This window comes from Rhineura floridana, chromosome 10 (genome assembly GCF_030035675.1).
Source record: "Rhineura floridana isolate rRhiFlo1 chromosome 10, rRhiFlo1.hap2, whole genome shotgun sequence".
NCBI classification, from domain to species: Eukaryota; Metazoa; Chordata; class Lepidosauria; order Squamata; family Rhineuridae; genus Rhineura; species Rhineura floridana.
The window spans coordinates 61,965,239-61,984,010 of NC_084489.1; the positions used below are offsets into that span (position 1 = coordinate 61,965,239).

Sequence of the window (18,772 nt, forward strand, 5' to 3'; positions counted from 1 at the left end):
TATGAACAGAGTGTGCCTACTTCCAACAATAAAATGGTGCCATTGTCAAAAATTTCATTATAGCTTTTCAAGAAATTTTTAATAAAATTACACTAAGGCACAAAAACAGCTCTCTAGTCTTGCTGCTCCACTAGTTGTTGCCCACCATCATCATGTTGCGGGGCAAGGTTAGCCCTGCTGATCACAACAGGGAAGGAAGGAAGGGAAGCAAGAAATCTGATACGGAAACAGCAGGTGCAGCAGCAGTGCTGCCATTAAAGGTATGGGTACCAAGTGTGGATCAGACAGTCCTACGCCCAGGTGGTGAGACAGCACATTCTTTCTGAAATATGCCCAGTTTATTATAATTACCTAATTACCCTAAAACCAGGTCCCTACTGACATTTTTCTGATGCTTATAGTTGGAAATAATCAATATTGTTTACCAAGGTAGCAAGCCTACCTGAAAATCCTGATCATCAATTCCAAACCTCTCTCGTAGATTACGAAAAACCATTGGACAATATTCCTTGAATTTGAAATGGCTTGGCATATTTTCTCTGAAACAGATTATTTGATACACAAGTTAGCTGAGATTATTATATCTTCTACAAAGATAAACCTGCAATAGCAGGCTCTCTCCTCTACAAGTCCAGGAACGTTTCAAAACATAGTAATACTTACTCTAATACAGTACGCTGTAAATTTACTTCAACATCAAAAAGCATTAAACAGAACTTTACCAAACCTTTGAACTGCAACTCAGAATGTCATGTTTTGGCCAAACATTCCCCCAGGAGGTCCAAACTAGCTAGATAATAGTCTTCATTTTATCATGCATGATAGAAACCTAGAAAACCCACAAAATTTTTTCCCATTGTGTTTAGATAGTATCACGGAATACCCAGAGGTGTGGCTGTGATCTTTTCTTAGTAGTGTTTACACACATACAGACATTGTTCACATAGAGACATGAACACAGGAAGCTGCTTTAAACCAAGTCCACTCCTCAGTTCACCCAGCCCAATATTGTCTATTCCAACTGAGATAAGCCTTCTAGAATTTGAGCCAAAGGCCTTTTTCAGGTCTGCTACCCAATACCCTTTAAGTTAAGGATGGGGAGCATGGCATGCTCCCAACTCCCAGCCAGCATCACCAATCATCAGGGGTGATGGAAGTTGTAGTCCAGCAACATCTGGAGGGCTGCTTTAAGTCAATATGCTGTATACTGAACTTGTATGCAGGGCAGGGCAGGGGAGATACCATAGCTCAGTAGCAGAACACATGCTTCGTATGCAAAAAAAAGGTGCCAAGTCCAATCACTGGTATCTTCAGGAAGAGTTGGGAAGAACTCCTACCTAAAAACCTGGAGAGCTACTGACAGTATAGACCTAGAGGCACTAACAGTATGGCACAGGGTAAGGCAGCTTCCTATGTTTCTTTACCATTCAGTTATGGAACACTGTTCTAAGTGGCTAAGATACTGTTTACTCCATTAACATTTGGAAGCTTCTAGTACCACTGATCATTAAGGGAAGGAGAATGCACCTACTGAACACCTGCAACTTTAAAATGTATTGTTCTGCTATTGGGAGGCACAGAAGCTGCAAAATGCCAGAGATATTTAAGCTCACATGGAACTCTGGAGTGCAATGCTAGCTGTAAGCTTATCTGCATAGCCCTGCTTGGGCTGTTAATGAAAGCAAGGCCCTAAGGTGCCAGTGCTTACCAGTGCCTCACCATGGTTGGATATATGCAAACTGCTTGAAGTTTAATCCAGACAAGCCTGCAACAGTAGTTGTTGACAGTCCCTGTGATGCAGGATGGGAAAGGACTTCCACTGACAGCATCAGCTTCCCCTGGTTAAGCAGGTTCTCAGCCTGGGGGCAGAACCTGGATCCATCGGTGAGCCTGCAACTTCAGGCAGATCACTGGCAGAATACTTTTCTCTATTTAACCATCTGGTTAAAGGCACCTACCTAATTTGCAGGACTCGTATATAAAAGACATTCATGCCTTCATACCCATGAGACTAATCTAAACTGTATGGGGCTGCTCTTCACAGAAGACGAAATGCCATCAGATGATGAACTGTATTAGACCCACATTATGCTACTGCTCTAATTCTCCATTTGCTTTCAGAAGAAATCCATGTTAGTTTTGTCTTTGAAAAATCTAAAAACAGGTGAGCCTAACCTGCTTGTCCTCTTCCATTTATATGGTTCTATGTCCATTTTTCAGCCCCAAAGCTGAAGAAGTCCATGTCCCATGAGAACCCAAAATCAATGAGAAATGTCCTCTTAATGCCATCTGTGTGCCAAGTTCAAATTGTACAGTTATGTGAAGAAAGCATATAATTAGTGGCTGCTGCCACATTAAGGTGACTCCCCCCTCCCCTGGAGGCTTGCCCAAACCAAAGAAGTGATGCTGTGGAAGTTCATCTGAGCCTGACCTGGAAATGAATTTTTGCGTTTTAAAAAAGGTGCTTAAAAGGAAAAGCAAGCTTGTAAGGAACCTTGAAACTTTTTCTAGCTTTCATTAATATCGAGGCTGGAAAAAAGTTAGCTGCTTCCGTCCTCTCAAATTACCCTCCCTTTTACTTGTCTAGAAGTAGGATGTGAAGAAGGCAGCAGAGAGCAGGGCAAGAAAAGGTTTTCCTTCCTCCTTCACTTTGTTGTCCTGATGCACTGCAGAGCATGTCAGGACTGAAAGAGCAATTGTACTCTTGGCTTGGCTGTTGCCTTAAGAAGGCTCCAGCTCCCAAGGGCCATCACTTTCACTCCTGCCACCCTCTGCAGCTGGTCAAGGAAACAGAGAAGAGGGGAAAGAAAAATCTCCCTTCTCTTCACTTTCTGCTGCTCTCATGTCTTTCTTAGAAGCAAGTAAAGAGAAAGTTGGGAAGGCTGCTTTGGAAGAAGAAAGTGTTAATCTTCTGAGTCCTCTGGACTGGCTGAGAAAACACTGTACATTTAAAAAGAACACAAATATATTCATTTCTGGGTCACTCCAAGCAAAGAGTCAAGGGTTCATCCATCCCTAAACTAGAATATTTCTGGAGACATTTATGTGGGTTTTAGCAATTAGGTTAAGTCAAAGCCAAATCTTGAGGATACACATTTTTATGGAGTATGGATGCATGAGGAGGTTGTTTTTGCTTTGCATTCAACTTGTCTTAAATTGGAGTATGTGTGTGTGTGTGTGCGCGCACACACACACACACACACACACACACACTTACTATCATCTTCTGAGCCTTTGCAATGAAATACACTAGAAAACTGAATTATTAAGGTATACCACTTTTTAACATGCAGATGTTCTAGTAAGTTTGTAGTCCTATTTTGATACAAGATATTTCTAGAAAACTGTATGCCATACGACAAAAGGAATTATTCTGCAGGAGGTATGCTTATACTTGTACAGGTTATTACAAATGACTGAATCAAAGAATCCAAATTATCAACAAAACCTATCCACTGAAAAATAATCAAATTATAAATGAAGCTAAAAAGAATTATCTGCTTCACTTACTTGTTGAAAAGGTGATTGTCCACTTTTATCTTTGAATATGCTTTGAAGTCATCTGGCATCAACATAACAGGGATTTGAACATGGCTCAGTTCATTGATCTATGCGAGTGAAGGAAAAAATCTGAAGTAAGAAACAGATTCTTCCAGGCAAGCCAATAGCAGAGAAGCATGTACTAAAACAGTTGTTGATGTTTCTGAAAAAATATTTAAAAATTGTTTCACTCCTTTAAGAAATCAGATTCTAGGAAGTTTACTCTATAGCAAGTCAATGACCAAGCAAAGATTTGAACCAAGAAACTTTCAGGCTCACAGCTACGCTACACCAACTTTCTAAACTCAAGCAAACCAAGTGAAACACCTAGTTATTAAGATAATCAAGTTTTGGCTACCTATGCCATCATTTCTACTATAAATTTTGGAAAGTTGTTTGCCTGTTTGCTACGCATTTGGATAGCTCTTAAGGTATCTTAGCCAGATTTTGTATGATGGTTGCCGAGATCAAGGAGTAGGATTTTGCCTATGTTGGATACCATTTTGGATCAAGACACCTGACTGAACTTTTCAAACCTGTGCCAATTTTAACCACCAATGTAAAAAATGAACTGATGTTTTGGGTTTCATAAAATTACAATCAATGCTGGGTATAAGCCTGCTAATGTTAAATATAGAGCACCACTCCTCCTTTCCTTGCCCCACATTCTAACCTTGCTTGATAAAAAAGCTGCAAAGGCAGAGATATTTTGCTGTGAATCAGCTACACGAAGCAAGCTGAAGCTCTGTTTCCATCAAGGGCATGTCACCGTTGACTTCGGTTACCTTAATCCCACCTAACTAGTGATGAGTTAGTGGCTGTGGGTTGTGAATGAAAATTCATTTCACTGGCCTCATTTGCACATCACAGTAAACCATAATTAACTGTTAACTGTGGATGTCTGACCTTGTCCTTTTCGCTCCTCCAGTGCATGAGAGAGAAAAAGCCACAATGTTTGGCTTAGTGCTATGTTAAAATTGGAGGGGGAGTGTATGAAACCATGACTCACCCACCCCCTTTTGAACATAATACTTAGCTATGGATCATGCTTTGTTTCTCCCATGTACAAGCAAGGAGTAACAAACTGGGTGAGGTCAGTACGTTCACAGTTTACTGTGACGCCTACATGAATATAATTTGAACACATATCTTAATTGTGACCTTGATCCCAGAAGGCGAAGGGAACCCAGAGACAAGGATGCCTCCAGACAGTCACTATCTTGCAGGAGGGATTCAAGCACACATTGAATTTCAGGTTTGCACAGTCGAAGCAGATTAAAGCACTACTGCTCTAACTAAACAAATCCACTTTTTAATAAAGTACAGACTTTTCACATTAGAAAGTGACAGGGAAATGAACAGAAAAATGTGGGTGAATGAATACTTAATGAGAAGATATGGAAATGGAAATGGACTGCCTTCAAGTCGATTCCGACTTATGGCGGCCCTATGAATAGAGTTTTCAAACATCCCACAAACAAATCAGGATGAATGCAAGATAAACTCTAATTGTCATATAACCACCCCATAAGCAAAATGAATGTGCAATATAACCTGAATGTAATCAAACCATTATGTAAGCTGAACAAACAGGTCACCTAGAGGAGTGCTATGCAGCTGAAGGGAGTATGCAAAGTAGGCAATTGACTGAGAAACTCAAGGGGAGACAGAACACTGAGGAGACTACTTGAGAAGGAGTGGGGGAAATGGAGTACAGAAAAAAAGGTAACTGAGGCAAAGGGAAGCTCTTAAGAATCCTCACAGTTCTTAATACCAGGGCTATGTGCTATGAAAGAAGGCAGGGAGAGAGACAGGAACGCTAGGGACCTGCTAACCAGAGGAAGATAATAAAATTTAGGTAGCTGAAGAAACTAGCAAAGACATTAGGTGATAGAGATGAAAGACCAGCCAAATATATAAAAGCAGTGGGATAAAACCTCACATAGGGCTTAGGAGGGGAATATCCACTCTTAATAGGAAAGAAATGAACAGGTAAGAAAGTCAAGGATCCAAAAGATTATGTGGCTTCTAGTAGGGAAAGACCCCAACATGCTTACTATACCTTTTAAGAAATACATAAGAGAATACTGAGCATTGTGGCTTCCCCACAGAGACCAATTTTACTACAGGAACAGAATGGACACGTCTGAAAATGTCCAAACAGGACACTGTAAAAATACATCAATATAGCAAACCCAACAAGTGCCAGGTGTGCTTTTTGTTTTTTACTTTGTTATAATTTGTTATTTGAATTGTTTTAATAGTATTAGCCCTCCAAAGGTAGAATAACCTGAAGTACAGTCTAAAATTCAACCCTGTGTTCCATGAAAACAGAGGTTTGTAAAATTTCCAAGATTTACCGGGGGGGGGGATATTTAAGAGATGTTAGTACTATGGACTGCTTTTTAACCACAAACACAAGATCAGGAGTGGCTAACCTTTGGTGCTCCAGATGCTGGAATGCAAGTCCCATAATCCCTGACTATTGGCCATGCCACTGGTGCTGATGCGAGTCAAAGTCCCAACAACATCTGGAGAGCTACAGGTTAGCCATGCCTAGTAAAAAATATGCACAAAAGTATAACTACACTTTTAAATTTAAATGTAACTATTTTGTAAGGTTTCAACAAAATGGGAAGTCAGTTGTCATCCAGAAGAGTCTTCATGCCAAAATTCATAGAGGTTGAACAAATTGCAATTTTATATGGAGTATAATTTATTATTGTTGTTTTTAAAGACAAAATGTGATACTTTAACTATAGAGCTACTCCCATAGATCTATAATTTGGAGATCTAGCATTTTTCTCCCTAGACAACGAAACTAAAAAAGCTATTTTCCTTTTCTGGATAAACTTTTTTTATATCCATCTATGCCTGCAAAACATACCTCCAACCTTTCCTCCTAACTGCTACAATGACATTACACAAAAGACATGCAACTCACACTTTTTCCAGCAGATTCACTAGATTACAGAAGGTATAATGCCACAAAAGCTTAACTAACTGAATACAGATAGCTTAGAATTGAATACAATGGAGCCAGGCACAGGAAGGCAAGCTTTGAGAAGCCTTTGTTCTCAAGCCTTGCTCAAAAATCACAACATCTTTAATTAAAGAGATGGTCAACAGAAACTGAAGAAGTATCTATTGTTTCAAGATTTTTGGTGCCTGGCTTTGAAGACTGGGAGGAGGCAGATGAAAATGAGCCTTTGTGTGTCATAGCGCAAAATGGTGGTTTTGTCTCATCTAGTAAACAGAAAAATAACAGTTAAGTTGCACTATGTTGCTCAAATGAGATTAGTTTGATAAGGGATAGGACCCTCATATGTCTCTAAGGAAATGGTCTGAATTATTTATTTCACAACATTCATTGTTGAATTATGACAAAGGTGGAGACAGTGGAGGCTGGTCCTCATTAGGACTGGTAGGACAGAAGGCATGCCAGATCAACAGTGGGTGGAGCCAGAGCCAATAATAGGCCAAGCCAGAACCAATGACAGATGGAGCCAACTAATTCTAGTTTTGTCACCATCCTTGTCCTCTCCGCTAAGTTCTACAAGGGCAACACTGAGATTAAGGAAGAGGAAGCTGACAGCCAGTACAACCCCCTGGACTGATGGTGAGTGGGGGCTGGCTGAGAGTAGACTGAGGTTGGCAGGGAAGTGCCTTTTCCTCCACATGGACCAGGCTCCACTAGCAGTCAACACAATTCAGAATTTTTTTGAACAGAGATGTTTTTAAAAGTTAGGGAGGAGCCATCATTCAGTGGCTAACGAATGTTATATGTGCTGCAAGCTCCAGATTCACTCACAAGAATAAGAAAAGAATCTTAAGTAGCAAAGCCTCTGCCAAAATTTTGGAGAGTTTCTGCAGGTGGTCCAGCTCTATATAAGACAACTTCATCTTTCAAAAGCCATAGCAGAATTTCCACTATGTTAACACCATCCTTAAGAGTCCGTGAGCAACAATAGAACTACAAAGAGACCCAACACATTTATTGTGGCCTAAGCTACAGTATGTTATTAGGATGGGGTCATAGCCAAGGTTAGCCCTGCTCGGAATAGACCCACTGAGATTAATGGACATGACTAACTTAGGCCCATTAATTTCAATGGGTCTATGCTGAGTAGGAATTGGTTGGCTACAACCCATGGATATCACACACCCAATGATTAAGTTTAGTAAGATGTTTTTAACCAATTAAAACTTAATAAACCAATCAAATCTGCAATGTAATAAATTAGTTTTGGGGGAGAACAAATCTGTTTTAGAAGATGCACCCACATATCTTAGCAGGCATCATCTCCTGTGAAGGGGGAGAGGTTGCCTCTTAAGACAGCGCCTCCCACCCACAAGTTTTGTAAGCATGTGTTATTTAACACAGCCTTCGAAGATGTAGTACAAAATTAACTGGGGGCATTTTATTTGAGCCAATTATTTTTAGACCAAATCAAAGCAACCTTAGTTGTTGAACTAAGACCAAGATCTGAAGGGCTGATTGGAAGAACTCTCATGATACTCCATAGGGACTACAGGAAGATTTAGCAGTATAGGATAGATAAATTCCTATAACTGAATAAATTGCTCTCCTTCACTTTGCCTAGGATTTTAAACACTAAAACTATCCATAATTGTCTTGAAAGAGATGGTACTCCAATATCAAGTAGTTTGATAATTTCCTTTGATTTGGGTCTCCTATTCCAAGTTGCTCATGTTTGACCCTATTTGTGTTTCCATCAAATGACTGTAGACCATTATCTTTATAGAAATCATAATATAGGAGACCAGTGGAACTGGATAGGATAGATCATGTATGGTACAGCAAGAAAGTCAGTGGACTTTGTGGGAAAGGGGCTTGATGGAACAGCAACATATTTAAGAAAGGTGCTGGAAAATGGAATAAAGACAGAAGTCTAAGGGTAAGAACAAGCATCTCCCACTGCCAGAATAGAGCTGCCAACTTGAAGCCACAAACATTAACAACCAATAAGGTCCAAGTTCTGGTGTTTGTAGGGTATATTAAAGCAACTATCTGTTGGAAGTAGGGCAAGAGCAACTCCTGTTTTGTTCTTTTGTTTATGTTCCAGAAGGGAGATACAGTTAGGGTCCTCCAGATGGATAGGCTTGACTACCTTTACCTGTGATGCTCTGACTGACTACCTTCTGTCGTTAGAGTGAGAACCCCTCCTCCTTCCGCCCTTTCCCCTTCTTTTCTTCTTTGACTGTCCGAGACACCTTTGTCTCTACTCTCTCTCTCCTGAGCCATGAGGACAACTCCCAAACCTGGGTGTTGCACCTCCAACTTAGTTAGTTAGAACTAGGTATGCCTTTCCTATCTATTATGTATTTCTATAAATAAAGTAGCTTTTCTTATTTTACTAAATCTTAAGTCTTAGTGATCTCAATGCAGGGTAAAAGCCTGCTACTTAGGTAAACGCACACACTGGCACACAGCATCTCAGACCATTGACGATCTCTGCTAATATCTATACAAATTTACACAACACTATCCAAGGTCCATGCTCATGAGCCACCAAGACAGCACCTTCAGAGAAACTATACAGCAGTTTCAAGATGGAAGACAATGGGGAAAACCCAACAGAGTAAGATCTAGGAAGGTAAGCATTAGACTTCCCAGTCATTATTTGTATTGTATTTCTTCCATACTAGTCTGGATAGTTCTATTCCAAGTGATATGCAGCAGTACAACAGCTGTGTCACAGGACTAAAAATGCAGAATATGATCAGTGGCAGAGCAGGTAGTTTTTACCTTGCATTTTGCAGTAGTCAAGATTAGCCAACATCAACCCAAGACAGTTTGCCACATGATATGGAACAAACTGCAACCCTCCACCTATTATTATTATTATTATTTATTAAATTTCTATACCGCCCCATAGCCAAAGCTTTCTGGGTGGTTTACAACATAAAAATCAATATACATTATATAATATACAATTCATATTTGGTACAATTAAAAGGAAAAGCAGTACATCACATTTTAAATAAACATAAGTAAACAATAAATCTCAATATACATAACATAACAGAATAAATAAACCAAACCAAACATAGCAATTATAACAATATCTACAACATATTCTCCAATGTCCCATTGTGCTTCTCCCCCCCCCCAGCCCCATCTTATTTATTATTATTATTATTATTTATTAAATTTATATACCGCCCGACTAGCGATAGCTCTCTGGGCGGTGAACATAAAATAGTATAAAAATACAATAAATAACAAAATAATATTAAAATACAATCAACAATACAATAAACATTATTAAAATTAGATCAATGTAACTTAAAATGCTTCAGAGAATAGGAAGGTTTTGACCTGGCGCCGGAAGGAAAGCAGAGTCGGCGCCAGGCGTACTTCCTCGGGGAGACTGTTCCATAGTTCGGGGGCCACCACTGAGAAGGCCCTAGATCTTGTCATCACCCTCCGGGCCTCCCTGTGAGTTGGAACCCGGAGGAGGGCCTTCGTAGCAGAACGTAGTGCACGGGCCGGTTCATATCGGAAGAGGCGTTCCGCAAGGTATCGTGGTCCCGCACCGTATAAGGCTTTATAGGTTAATACCAACACTTTGAATCTAGCCCGGAAACATATTGGCAACCAGTGCAAGCTGGCCAGAACAGGTGTTATATGCTCGGACCGCTTGGTCCTTGTCAGCAATCTGGCCGCCGCATTTTGCACTAGTTGTAGCTTCCGAACTGTCTTCAAAGGTAGCCCTACGTAAAGCGCATTACAGTAATCCAAACGTGAGGTTACCAGAGCATGTACCACTGATGTAAGGTCCTCTTTACTCAAATAGGGACGTAGCTGGGCTACCAACCGAAGTTGGTAAAACGCATTCCTAACCACCGAGGCTACTTGAGCCTCAAGTGAGAGGGAAGAGTCTAAAAAGACTCCCAGACTACAAACCCGGTCCTTTAGGGGGAGTGTAACCCCGTCCAGGACAGGGTATATATCCACCATCCGATCAGAGAACCCGTCCACCAACAGCATCTCAGTCTTGTCTGGATTGAGCTTCAGTTTGTTAACTCTCATCCAGTCCATTGTCGAGGCCAGGCAACGGTTCAGCAAATCGACAGCCTCACCTGAAGAAGATGAAAAGGAGAAGTAGAGCTGCGTGTCATCAGCATACTGATGACAACGCACTCCAAAACTCCTGATGACCTCTCCCAACGGCTTCATGTAGATATTAAAAAGCAGGGGGGACAAAACTGACCCCTGCGGGACCCCATATTGGAGAGCCCGCGGTGTCGAGCAATGTTCCCCAAGCACTACCTTCTGGAGACGACCCGCCAAGTAGGAGCCGAACCACTGCCAAGCAGTACCTCCAACTCCCAACTCCGCGAGCCTCTCCAGAAGGATACCATGGTCGATGGTATCAAAAGCCACTGAGAGATCAAGGAGAATCAACAGAGTTACACTCCCTCTGTCTCTTTCCCGACATAGGTCATCGTACAGGGCGACCAAGGCTGTCTCAGTGCCAAAACCGGGCCTAAAACCCGATTGAAATGGATCTAGATAATCAGTTTCATCCAATAGCGCCTGGAGCTGGCCAGCAACCACCCGTTCCAAGACCTTGCCCAGGAATGGAACATTTGCCACTGGCCTGTAGCTGTTAAAATTGTCTGGGTCCAAGGAAGGCTTTTTCAGGAGTGGTCTCACCACTGCCTCTTTCAGACAGCCCGGGACCACTCCCTCTCGTAAAGAGGCATTTATCACTTCCTTGGCCCAGCTACCTGTTCCATTCCTGCTAGTTTTTATCAGCCAGGAGGGGCAAGGATCCAGTACCGAAGTGGTTGCACGTACCTGTCCAAGCACCTTGTCCACGTCCTCGAGTTGAACCAACTGAAGCTCATCCAACAAAACAGGACAAGACTGTGCTCCGGACACCTCACTAGGATCTACTGCTATAACTTGAGAGTCTAGGTCCCGGCGGATACATGAGATCTTATTCTGGAAGTGATCGGCAAACTGATTACAGCGGGCCTCCGATGATTCCACCCTGTCCGGAGGGTTTGAATGGAGAAGCCCCCGGACAACTCGAAAGAGCTCCGCTGGGCGGCAAAGAGATGATTTAATAGTGGCAGCAAAATGATGTTTTTTAGCTGCCTTCACTGCTCCTACATAGAGCTTAGTCGAAGCACTAACCAGCGCATAATTGTATCCGTTGGGAGTTCGTCTCCATTTCCGCTCAAGCCTCCTCCTATCTTGCTTCATCGCTCTCAGCTCCAGAGTATACCATGGAGCTGTATGAGCTCTACACAGGAGAGGGCGTGCAGGAGCGATCGTGTTTACAGCCCGGGTCATCTCCGTATTCCACAGAGCGACCAGGGCTTCAGCAGGAGCGCCAGTCCTATCAGCCGGAAAATCCCCCAGAGCCCTTTGAAAACCTTCAGGATCCATTAGTCTCCGGGGGCGGACCATTTTAATAAGTCCCCCACCCTTGCAGAGGGAAGAGGTTACTGAAAGTCTAAACTTCAGCAAGCAGTGGTCTGTCCATGACAGAGGGAGTGTTGTAAAACTCTCCACATCCAGATCACTTTCCCCATGCTCAGTAGCAAAAACAAGGTCTAGAGTGTGCCCCGATACATGTGTTGGACCACTAACATATTGAGACAGCCCCATGGCTGTCATGGAAGCCATGAAGTCCTGAGCCGCGCCAGACAAAGTGGTCTCGGCATGAATGTTGAAATCCCCCAGTACTATTAGTCTGGGGGACCTCAACAATATATCCGAGACCACTTCCGCCAGCTCAGTTAGGGAAGCCATTGGGCAGCAAGGTGGGCGGTACACCAAAAGGATTCCCAGCCTGTCCCTCTGGCCCAACACAAGGTGTAAACACTCCAGGCCAGTAACTGAATGAACATGGTGCTTGGTGAGTGAGATGGAACTCTTATAGACGACAGCAACCCCACCTCCCCGACCCTCAGATCTACCATGATGCTGGACCAGGTACCCCGGTGGGCAGAGCTGAGAGAGACCAACTCCTCCCTGCTCACCCACCCAGGTCTCGGTTATACATGCCAGATCGGCTGCCTCATCCACAATCAAATCGTGGACGAGGGAGGTTTTATTATATACCGATCTGGCATTTAATAACAGCAACTGGAGATCTGAGAGTTGGCTGATAGGACTACCAACGACCTTGCGGGTGTGGGAAGGACCGGAACAAGGCACAGCCACAACATGTCTGGACCGCGTTCCCCTTACCTGGCACGTCCTTCTCACAGCGCCATACCTTCCTTTGCCCGTCACTACGGCAATTGGGGCCCCCTCAAGTCTCCCCGCCTGATGGATAAAACTCTCTCTGAAGCACATAATACAACTAAAATATACAACAATTAAACGTATAAAAACAGCTATATATACAGCCATATATACAGCATATAAACAAACATACATTCATATAATCAGGCACCCATTCATCTCAAATTGCATCAACACACCAACAAAAAGTAAAAAAAAACCATAACCAATAGCACTATAAACATTGTGGGACGCTCCTGTCTTCTCTCAGTACTAAGTTTCTTTCACAATTTAATTGCTGCCTTCCCAGCTCATTCCCATTATCACTTTTCCCTAATCAAAAAGCTTTTAGAAGTGTGTTAGGAGGGGAAACTTGTTTGGTGTCAGTGAACTCCTACATGTCCTTTTCTGAATTCAAGGGCACAAGCATGAGGTAACTGAACTAGTTACCTGTTTGATATTTTTATCAATTGCAATATAAAATATTAACAATTTAAGCACTGGAATTTGCTTTCAGACAAGTACAATCTGGTTTTGGAAGTTACTCTGATTGAGCCTTCTGTCAAGGTAGGAAGCTAGTAAGAAAACTAACTAGATGAGGTTTGGATGATTCTGTGCAAAGTCAGTAGGGCACAAAGGTGTATGGAGACATCTTTGTTAATTTAGGGATGCATACGGACAGTTATGGAAATTGATTCCATTCTGAAGGTATGTTACCACTGTTGCTGCTCAAGAGTGTACAAGGTTTGTATCATACAAGGGGACCCCTTTCCTTCTGCTGGAGAACCACACTTTGAGACCACCATCTTATTCGTACATTTGTGATTAATACTGCCCAACAGCACAGATGGTTCCTCAATTGTTTCTGGATATGCTGGTATACATGACTGTGCACCAAGCAGTTCTTTGATAAGCTCTCTGGGTGGAATGAGCCGTAAGGACTCCCTTTTAGTCTCCAAGCTATTCTGAGTGGGCCTCTGAAATGCTAAATTCGTGCTCTTATTTCAATCTAAAATCTTTTGAGACATCGAGATACAACCAGTTGGCCAGTTGTTTAAGGATCTAATTTGAGCTTACTGTCTGGAAAGTTTTTGTATTAAGTAAAGCCTATTATGTAAAATCGGAAATGCATGTAACACAGCTTCTAGGATGATAAGATCCTAACACCTACTGCTGCCCACAACCCCTTATGAAAGGGAATGCACACTTAACAAGGAAAAACTTATTTCCATTTCAAAGTCATCAGTAACTATTTCAGAGCAGGCCCACCAGATTGTGCAAGGCATGTACCGTATCTGTAATAGTTAGTTAATCTGACTGTTCCTCATAGGAATGACATAACTTTGCTCGGCCCTAATCTACAACTGCCACTACTTGTTTATTTTTAAAACAGGCAAATCATGGTCTGGTCCCTCATAGTGTGGTGTAATGGTCAGGGTGTACGACTATGACCTGGGAGATTAGGGTTCAAATCCCCATTCAGGCTTACTGGGTGACCTTGGGTCAATCACTGTGTCTCAGCCTAACCTACTTCACAGGACTGTTGTGAGGATAACATGGAAAGAACCATGTATACCACTGTGAGCTCCTTGGAGGAAAGGTGGGATATAAATGTAATAAATAAGTAAATATTAGAAATAAAGGCCAAGAAGGACACATTCAGAGTTGTTGCTGTTTTAAAAAATGCATTTATTTTCAATACCAGGGGTTGGGTACTTTTTTGCAGCCCAAGGTTGCATTCACTCATAAGCCCTCAGGGGGACATAACAGTAGTAGGGGTGGCCAGAGGCAATAAGCTTACAATGGCACAGGCAAAATGAGCAGAGCAATGGATGCAACTCTTACCTTTGTACAACAGGCTACATTCCAACCATGCACAAGTCAGACGTATTCACATACCTCTCCGCAATCTCTCCATCCACCTTCTCAGGTACATCTTGTAGGAACAAGTTCCATAGTTTTAACTATGCACTGGATGAAGCAGTATGTCTTGAATCTTCTAAGATTCAGCTTCATTGGATGACATGGGTTCTGGTATTATGTGAGCCAGAGAAATACTTCGCTACATCCACTTTCTCTACACCATGCATAATTTTACACACCTGCATCATGGCTCCCCCTCATTAAAAAAAAGCCACAAATGTCATAATGTTCTATTAGGAGAGCTGCTCCAGCCTCTTGATAATTTTGTTTCCTGTTTTCCTGCACTTTTCCAGCTCTGTAATATCTTTTGAGATATGTCAACCAGAACTGAATACAGTACTGAAATATGGTTGCACCACAGATTAATTAAAAAATGGCATTGTAATATTGGTAGTTTAACATTCAATCCTTTTCCAGTTGACCCTGAGCACTGGATTTGCCATTGCTGTTGTTTTAAGCAGCCAGTGCAAGTTGGTTGAATTTCACTGAATTATCAAGCACAACCAAGAGTTTTTTCTGGTCAGTCCCTGCCAGCTGCAATCCCACGGACCCCCATGTATATATTAAAGTAGTGCCCCCAGCATGCATCACTTTATACTTATACTGAACCCAAAGTCTGCCACTTTACTGGCCATTCTCCCAGTTTGAAGCTCTTTGCAATTCTAGCCAGTTTCCTGCTTGTGATGTATTTAAAGAAAAAAAATTAAATTATTTAACAATATGCTCATTCTTTTTTCTTTTTTGAAGTTTCCCTTATTAGCCAATTGCATTTTTGTGTGTGCAAGTTTTATGTTCCTTTTTGTACTCATTTGAAAAGACCTCCCATTTTTTGAAGGAAGCCATTTTCATGTCTGATAGATTCCTTGATTCTGCTCATTAAATCATGATAGCATCTTTTTCAACTTGATGGTATTTTCCTCATCTGTGGTATACATTCCACCTGAATTTTTATTATTATGCTTCTGAATAAATCCCAAGCATTCTAGAGAGATTTGAAAAATATTTCCAAGTACTATTAGCAAAGTCATATTGTTCAAGACATATGCCTATGCTGCCAAAAATAAGTTTCCCAAGTACCAACACCTAAATTTTAGAGGCAATTGGCAGCCTGGATTTTTGTCCTACATTCAACTCTTCATAAAAATCCAAAATGTAAACTGACATAAGGGACAAGTTATACTAAAGAAGATTAATATCTTTGAAGTAAAAGCGGCCTGCAATTAATATCTACTATTCTAAAGGGGTGAGAAGAGAATTTACTGAAAAATGGTTACTGCCATTTAAATATATAGCGAGAGGGAGAGAGAGATTCTACCAGCATTATTTAAGGTAAACGTGAGAGACTTCCAGGGTTCTAATTTATTTATTTAATTAAACTTCTATCCCACCCTTCCTCCCAGAAGGAGCCCAAGGAGGTAAACGAAGGATAAAACATTAAAAACTAATAAACACTAATTGTGCAGTACATCAAGAGCAGGCACCAAAAAAATCAATGTTTCACTGGGCATTTCAAACCATGGCTAAGCACGAATGAGCAAGCATGCAAGTGTATGGAGCATAGTTCACAGCTACTTTGGTCCTCCTCTAGTCCTGCTACTGCCATGCTACCAAGAACTAACTCGTGGTTTAGCTTTACTGTTGCAGCCAAACCTGAGCTGATAGCAAATTATCCCAGACAAACCACAAGTACGCTCATGGTAGTTAGTGTTAATCATGACAAACAACAGTTGAGCTAAAGTTTCCAAATGCCTCCTCCTTCAGGATAGGGGGAAGGGAAGTGCACTAGCCCAAAGCTTGCTGCAGCTCATTCCTGGTTGTGTATGCCGTACTAATTTAGTGTTTGGCACACAGGTGGCTTTTCAGATGCAGTTGGACTCCTACCCCCATCAGCCTCAGACAGCATAGCCAATGGTCAAGGAATATGCGAGTTGTAGTCCAACAGCATCCAGAAGGCCACAGGTTAGCACACCATGCTAAACCAGGGATGGATAACACAGCCTTGTTAATATGGCTAGAGAGTCACAAGACTGGAAGCTATCTGGTGCAGTCTCTGTTCAGATCCCCCCTCCCATGCTCAAAGATGTCTCTTTGCACTAGAATATGGGAGTGGTGAAGAGGAGAAGAAAACAGCCTCTAGTGATAATGTTTAGGGGAAATAATGGTTTCTATCCTTCCCATAGTGGCATCTTTCCACACAGGAAGAGGCAAGACAGCAAAGCCTTTTCAGCCAACCTGCCTGGAACCAGCTACCCATTTGGTTCCTCTCCTCACTCTCATAGTAGAAGAAAGCAGCACAGAGCCAAGATTTGTATTGTGTGCTTCATAAGTTACCTTAAGGGCTTTTTAGAAGTCGAAAGGTGGGGATAATATTCTAGATAGCCATTCTAAATATTAGAACGAACTATAAAATAATTGTCAGGCACACAGCAGTTAGTGCTAAACTGGAGATCCCATTGCTTGCTGAGAACACAAAAGGAAGCTGTTATGACTCTAGGACTTTTTCCAACCCTACTGATGATAAATAGGGCAAATGAATTCTAAAGGATTTGCCCCCCATTCCCTAAACGAGTGCTTAATAAATTTAGTTTATAACAAGATATTGCTCAAATAACTACTGCCACCACCACCCCAGAAGATTTCCCACGACAGACAGCTTTGAGAACACTTTCAATATGAATGTTGTACTGTTCTGCTTCTTTAAATATATGTCATCCCAATTCAGCATTGACCAAATGTGCTTTAACTAAGAGCTTTAACATGCAATACTTCAAAAGCATTGGGACTTCCGGGAAGGGTGACTTAGCCTGTGCCTGCTTTTGAGACGGGCTCCTGCCTCAAAAGAAGCTTATTCAGATATATCAGTCAGATTTTTTTTTTTTTGACTGATTAAACTTCTCCCGGGTAGGGAGAAACGAAGAGATTAACCTCAAAGCCTATTTTTGTTGGGACGACCAGATCTCATTAATTTATGGGACGAGGTCCAGCCGACGAAGGTGGGACGGATTTTCAACAACAAGCTCTATCTGATAAAGCGAACGTTCATCTTATCTTCTAAGAGAGAACGCACTAACAGGCAAGCACCCTTCTTTCTATATTTTTCTTTTATTTGACTTAAATTGTTGCTGTTTAAAAGAGATTTGCCAGATTGATCGGTTCTTGACATCTCACTGGGGAGCCATAACTTCTCTCTGCTACTCACTAATTAATAGCTTATCTCTGTTTTTGTTGCAAAAAGCTGTCCTGGATTTGCATTCTAAAGATATACACAGAAGAGGGATTTCTATTCCAGATTTTTATTTTGAAGAATATTATATTGTCTGAGACTACTCTCTTTTTGGTCTATTTTATTTTGACGAATCTGTTTCCTGACGACCGCCATTAATTGTTTCGAGCCTGGGAACTGCATTTTGTTTACTTAAGCATGGAGAGATAAGGCTGTCTGCTCTGTTTATACTGTGATGTCACCAAGTTTGGAGTATTAACCCAATTGTTGCTGAAATAAGAAGTGGTTTTCCTATATTTTTCTTTTAAAATGGCAATTAAGAAAGTGGCTGAGAATCTGGAAATAACTATGTTTCAGAAAATAATGGATGAGATTGAGATAACGAAACAAAACCTGCGACAGGGTTGTAAGGAGCTGAAAATTGAATTGAGTAAAATGAAGCAGGAGATTAAAGATATAGGGGTCCCTGTGAGAGAGGTGACCCTGGAAGGGGTCCCTGTGAGAGAGGAGACCCCGGAGATTGGAACAAACGTGGAACAGGAAAAAGATTTGGAGTCTATGGACTTTAGAAACAAAATCTATTGTTTGGAGACACAGGAGATTAAAGACATAGGGGTCCTTGTGAGAGAGGAGACCCTGGAGACTGGAACAGGGGTCCCTGTGAGAGAGGAGACCCTGGAGACTGGAACAGGGGTCCCTGTGAGAGAGGAGATCCCGGAGATTGGAACAAACGTGGAACAGGAACAAGATTTGGAGTCTATGGACTTTAGAAATAAAATCTATTGTTTGGAACTCAATGTTATCTCTGAAGAAATTAA

General features: G+C 41.7%; 1 protein-coding gene across 4 annotated transcripts in view; it reads right to left on the bottom strand.

Moving 5' to 3' along the window:
* Positions 1 to 18,772, bottom strand: part of PIP4K2A (phosphatidylinositol-5-phosphate 4-kinase type 2 alpha) — a 107,517-nt gene that overhangs the window by 70,049 nt on the left and 18,696 nt on the right. For 3 of the 4 annotated variants that reach the window (XM_061586762.1, XM_061586760.1, XM_061586758.1), the window contains exons 2-3: positions 3,511 to 3,608; positions 443 to 539 (exon numbers count right to left, since the gene is read on the bottom strand). In XM_061586762.1, coding sequence (XP_061442746.1) covers positions 443 to 539; positions 3,511 to 3,608 — 195 coding nt within the window. Of the gene's footprint in view, positions 1 to 442; positions 540 to 3,510; positions 3,609 to 5,978; positions 6,097 to 18,772 lie in introns of all 4 variants that reach the window. The other variant, XM_061586761.1, reaches the window with a different exon arrangement.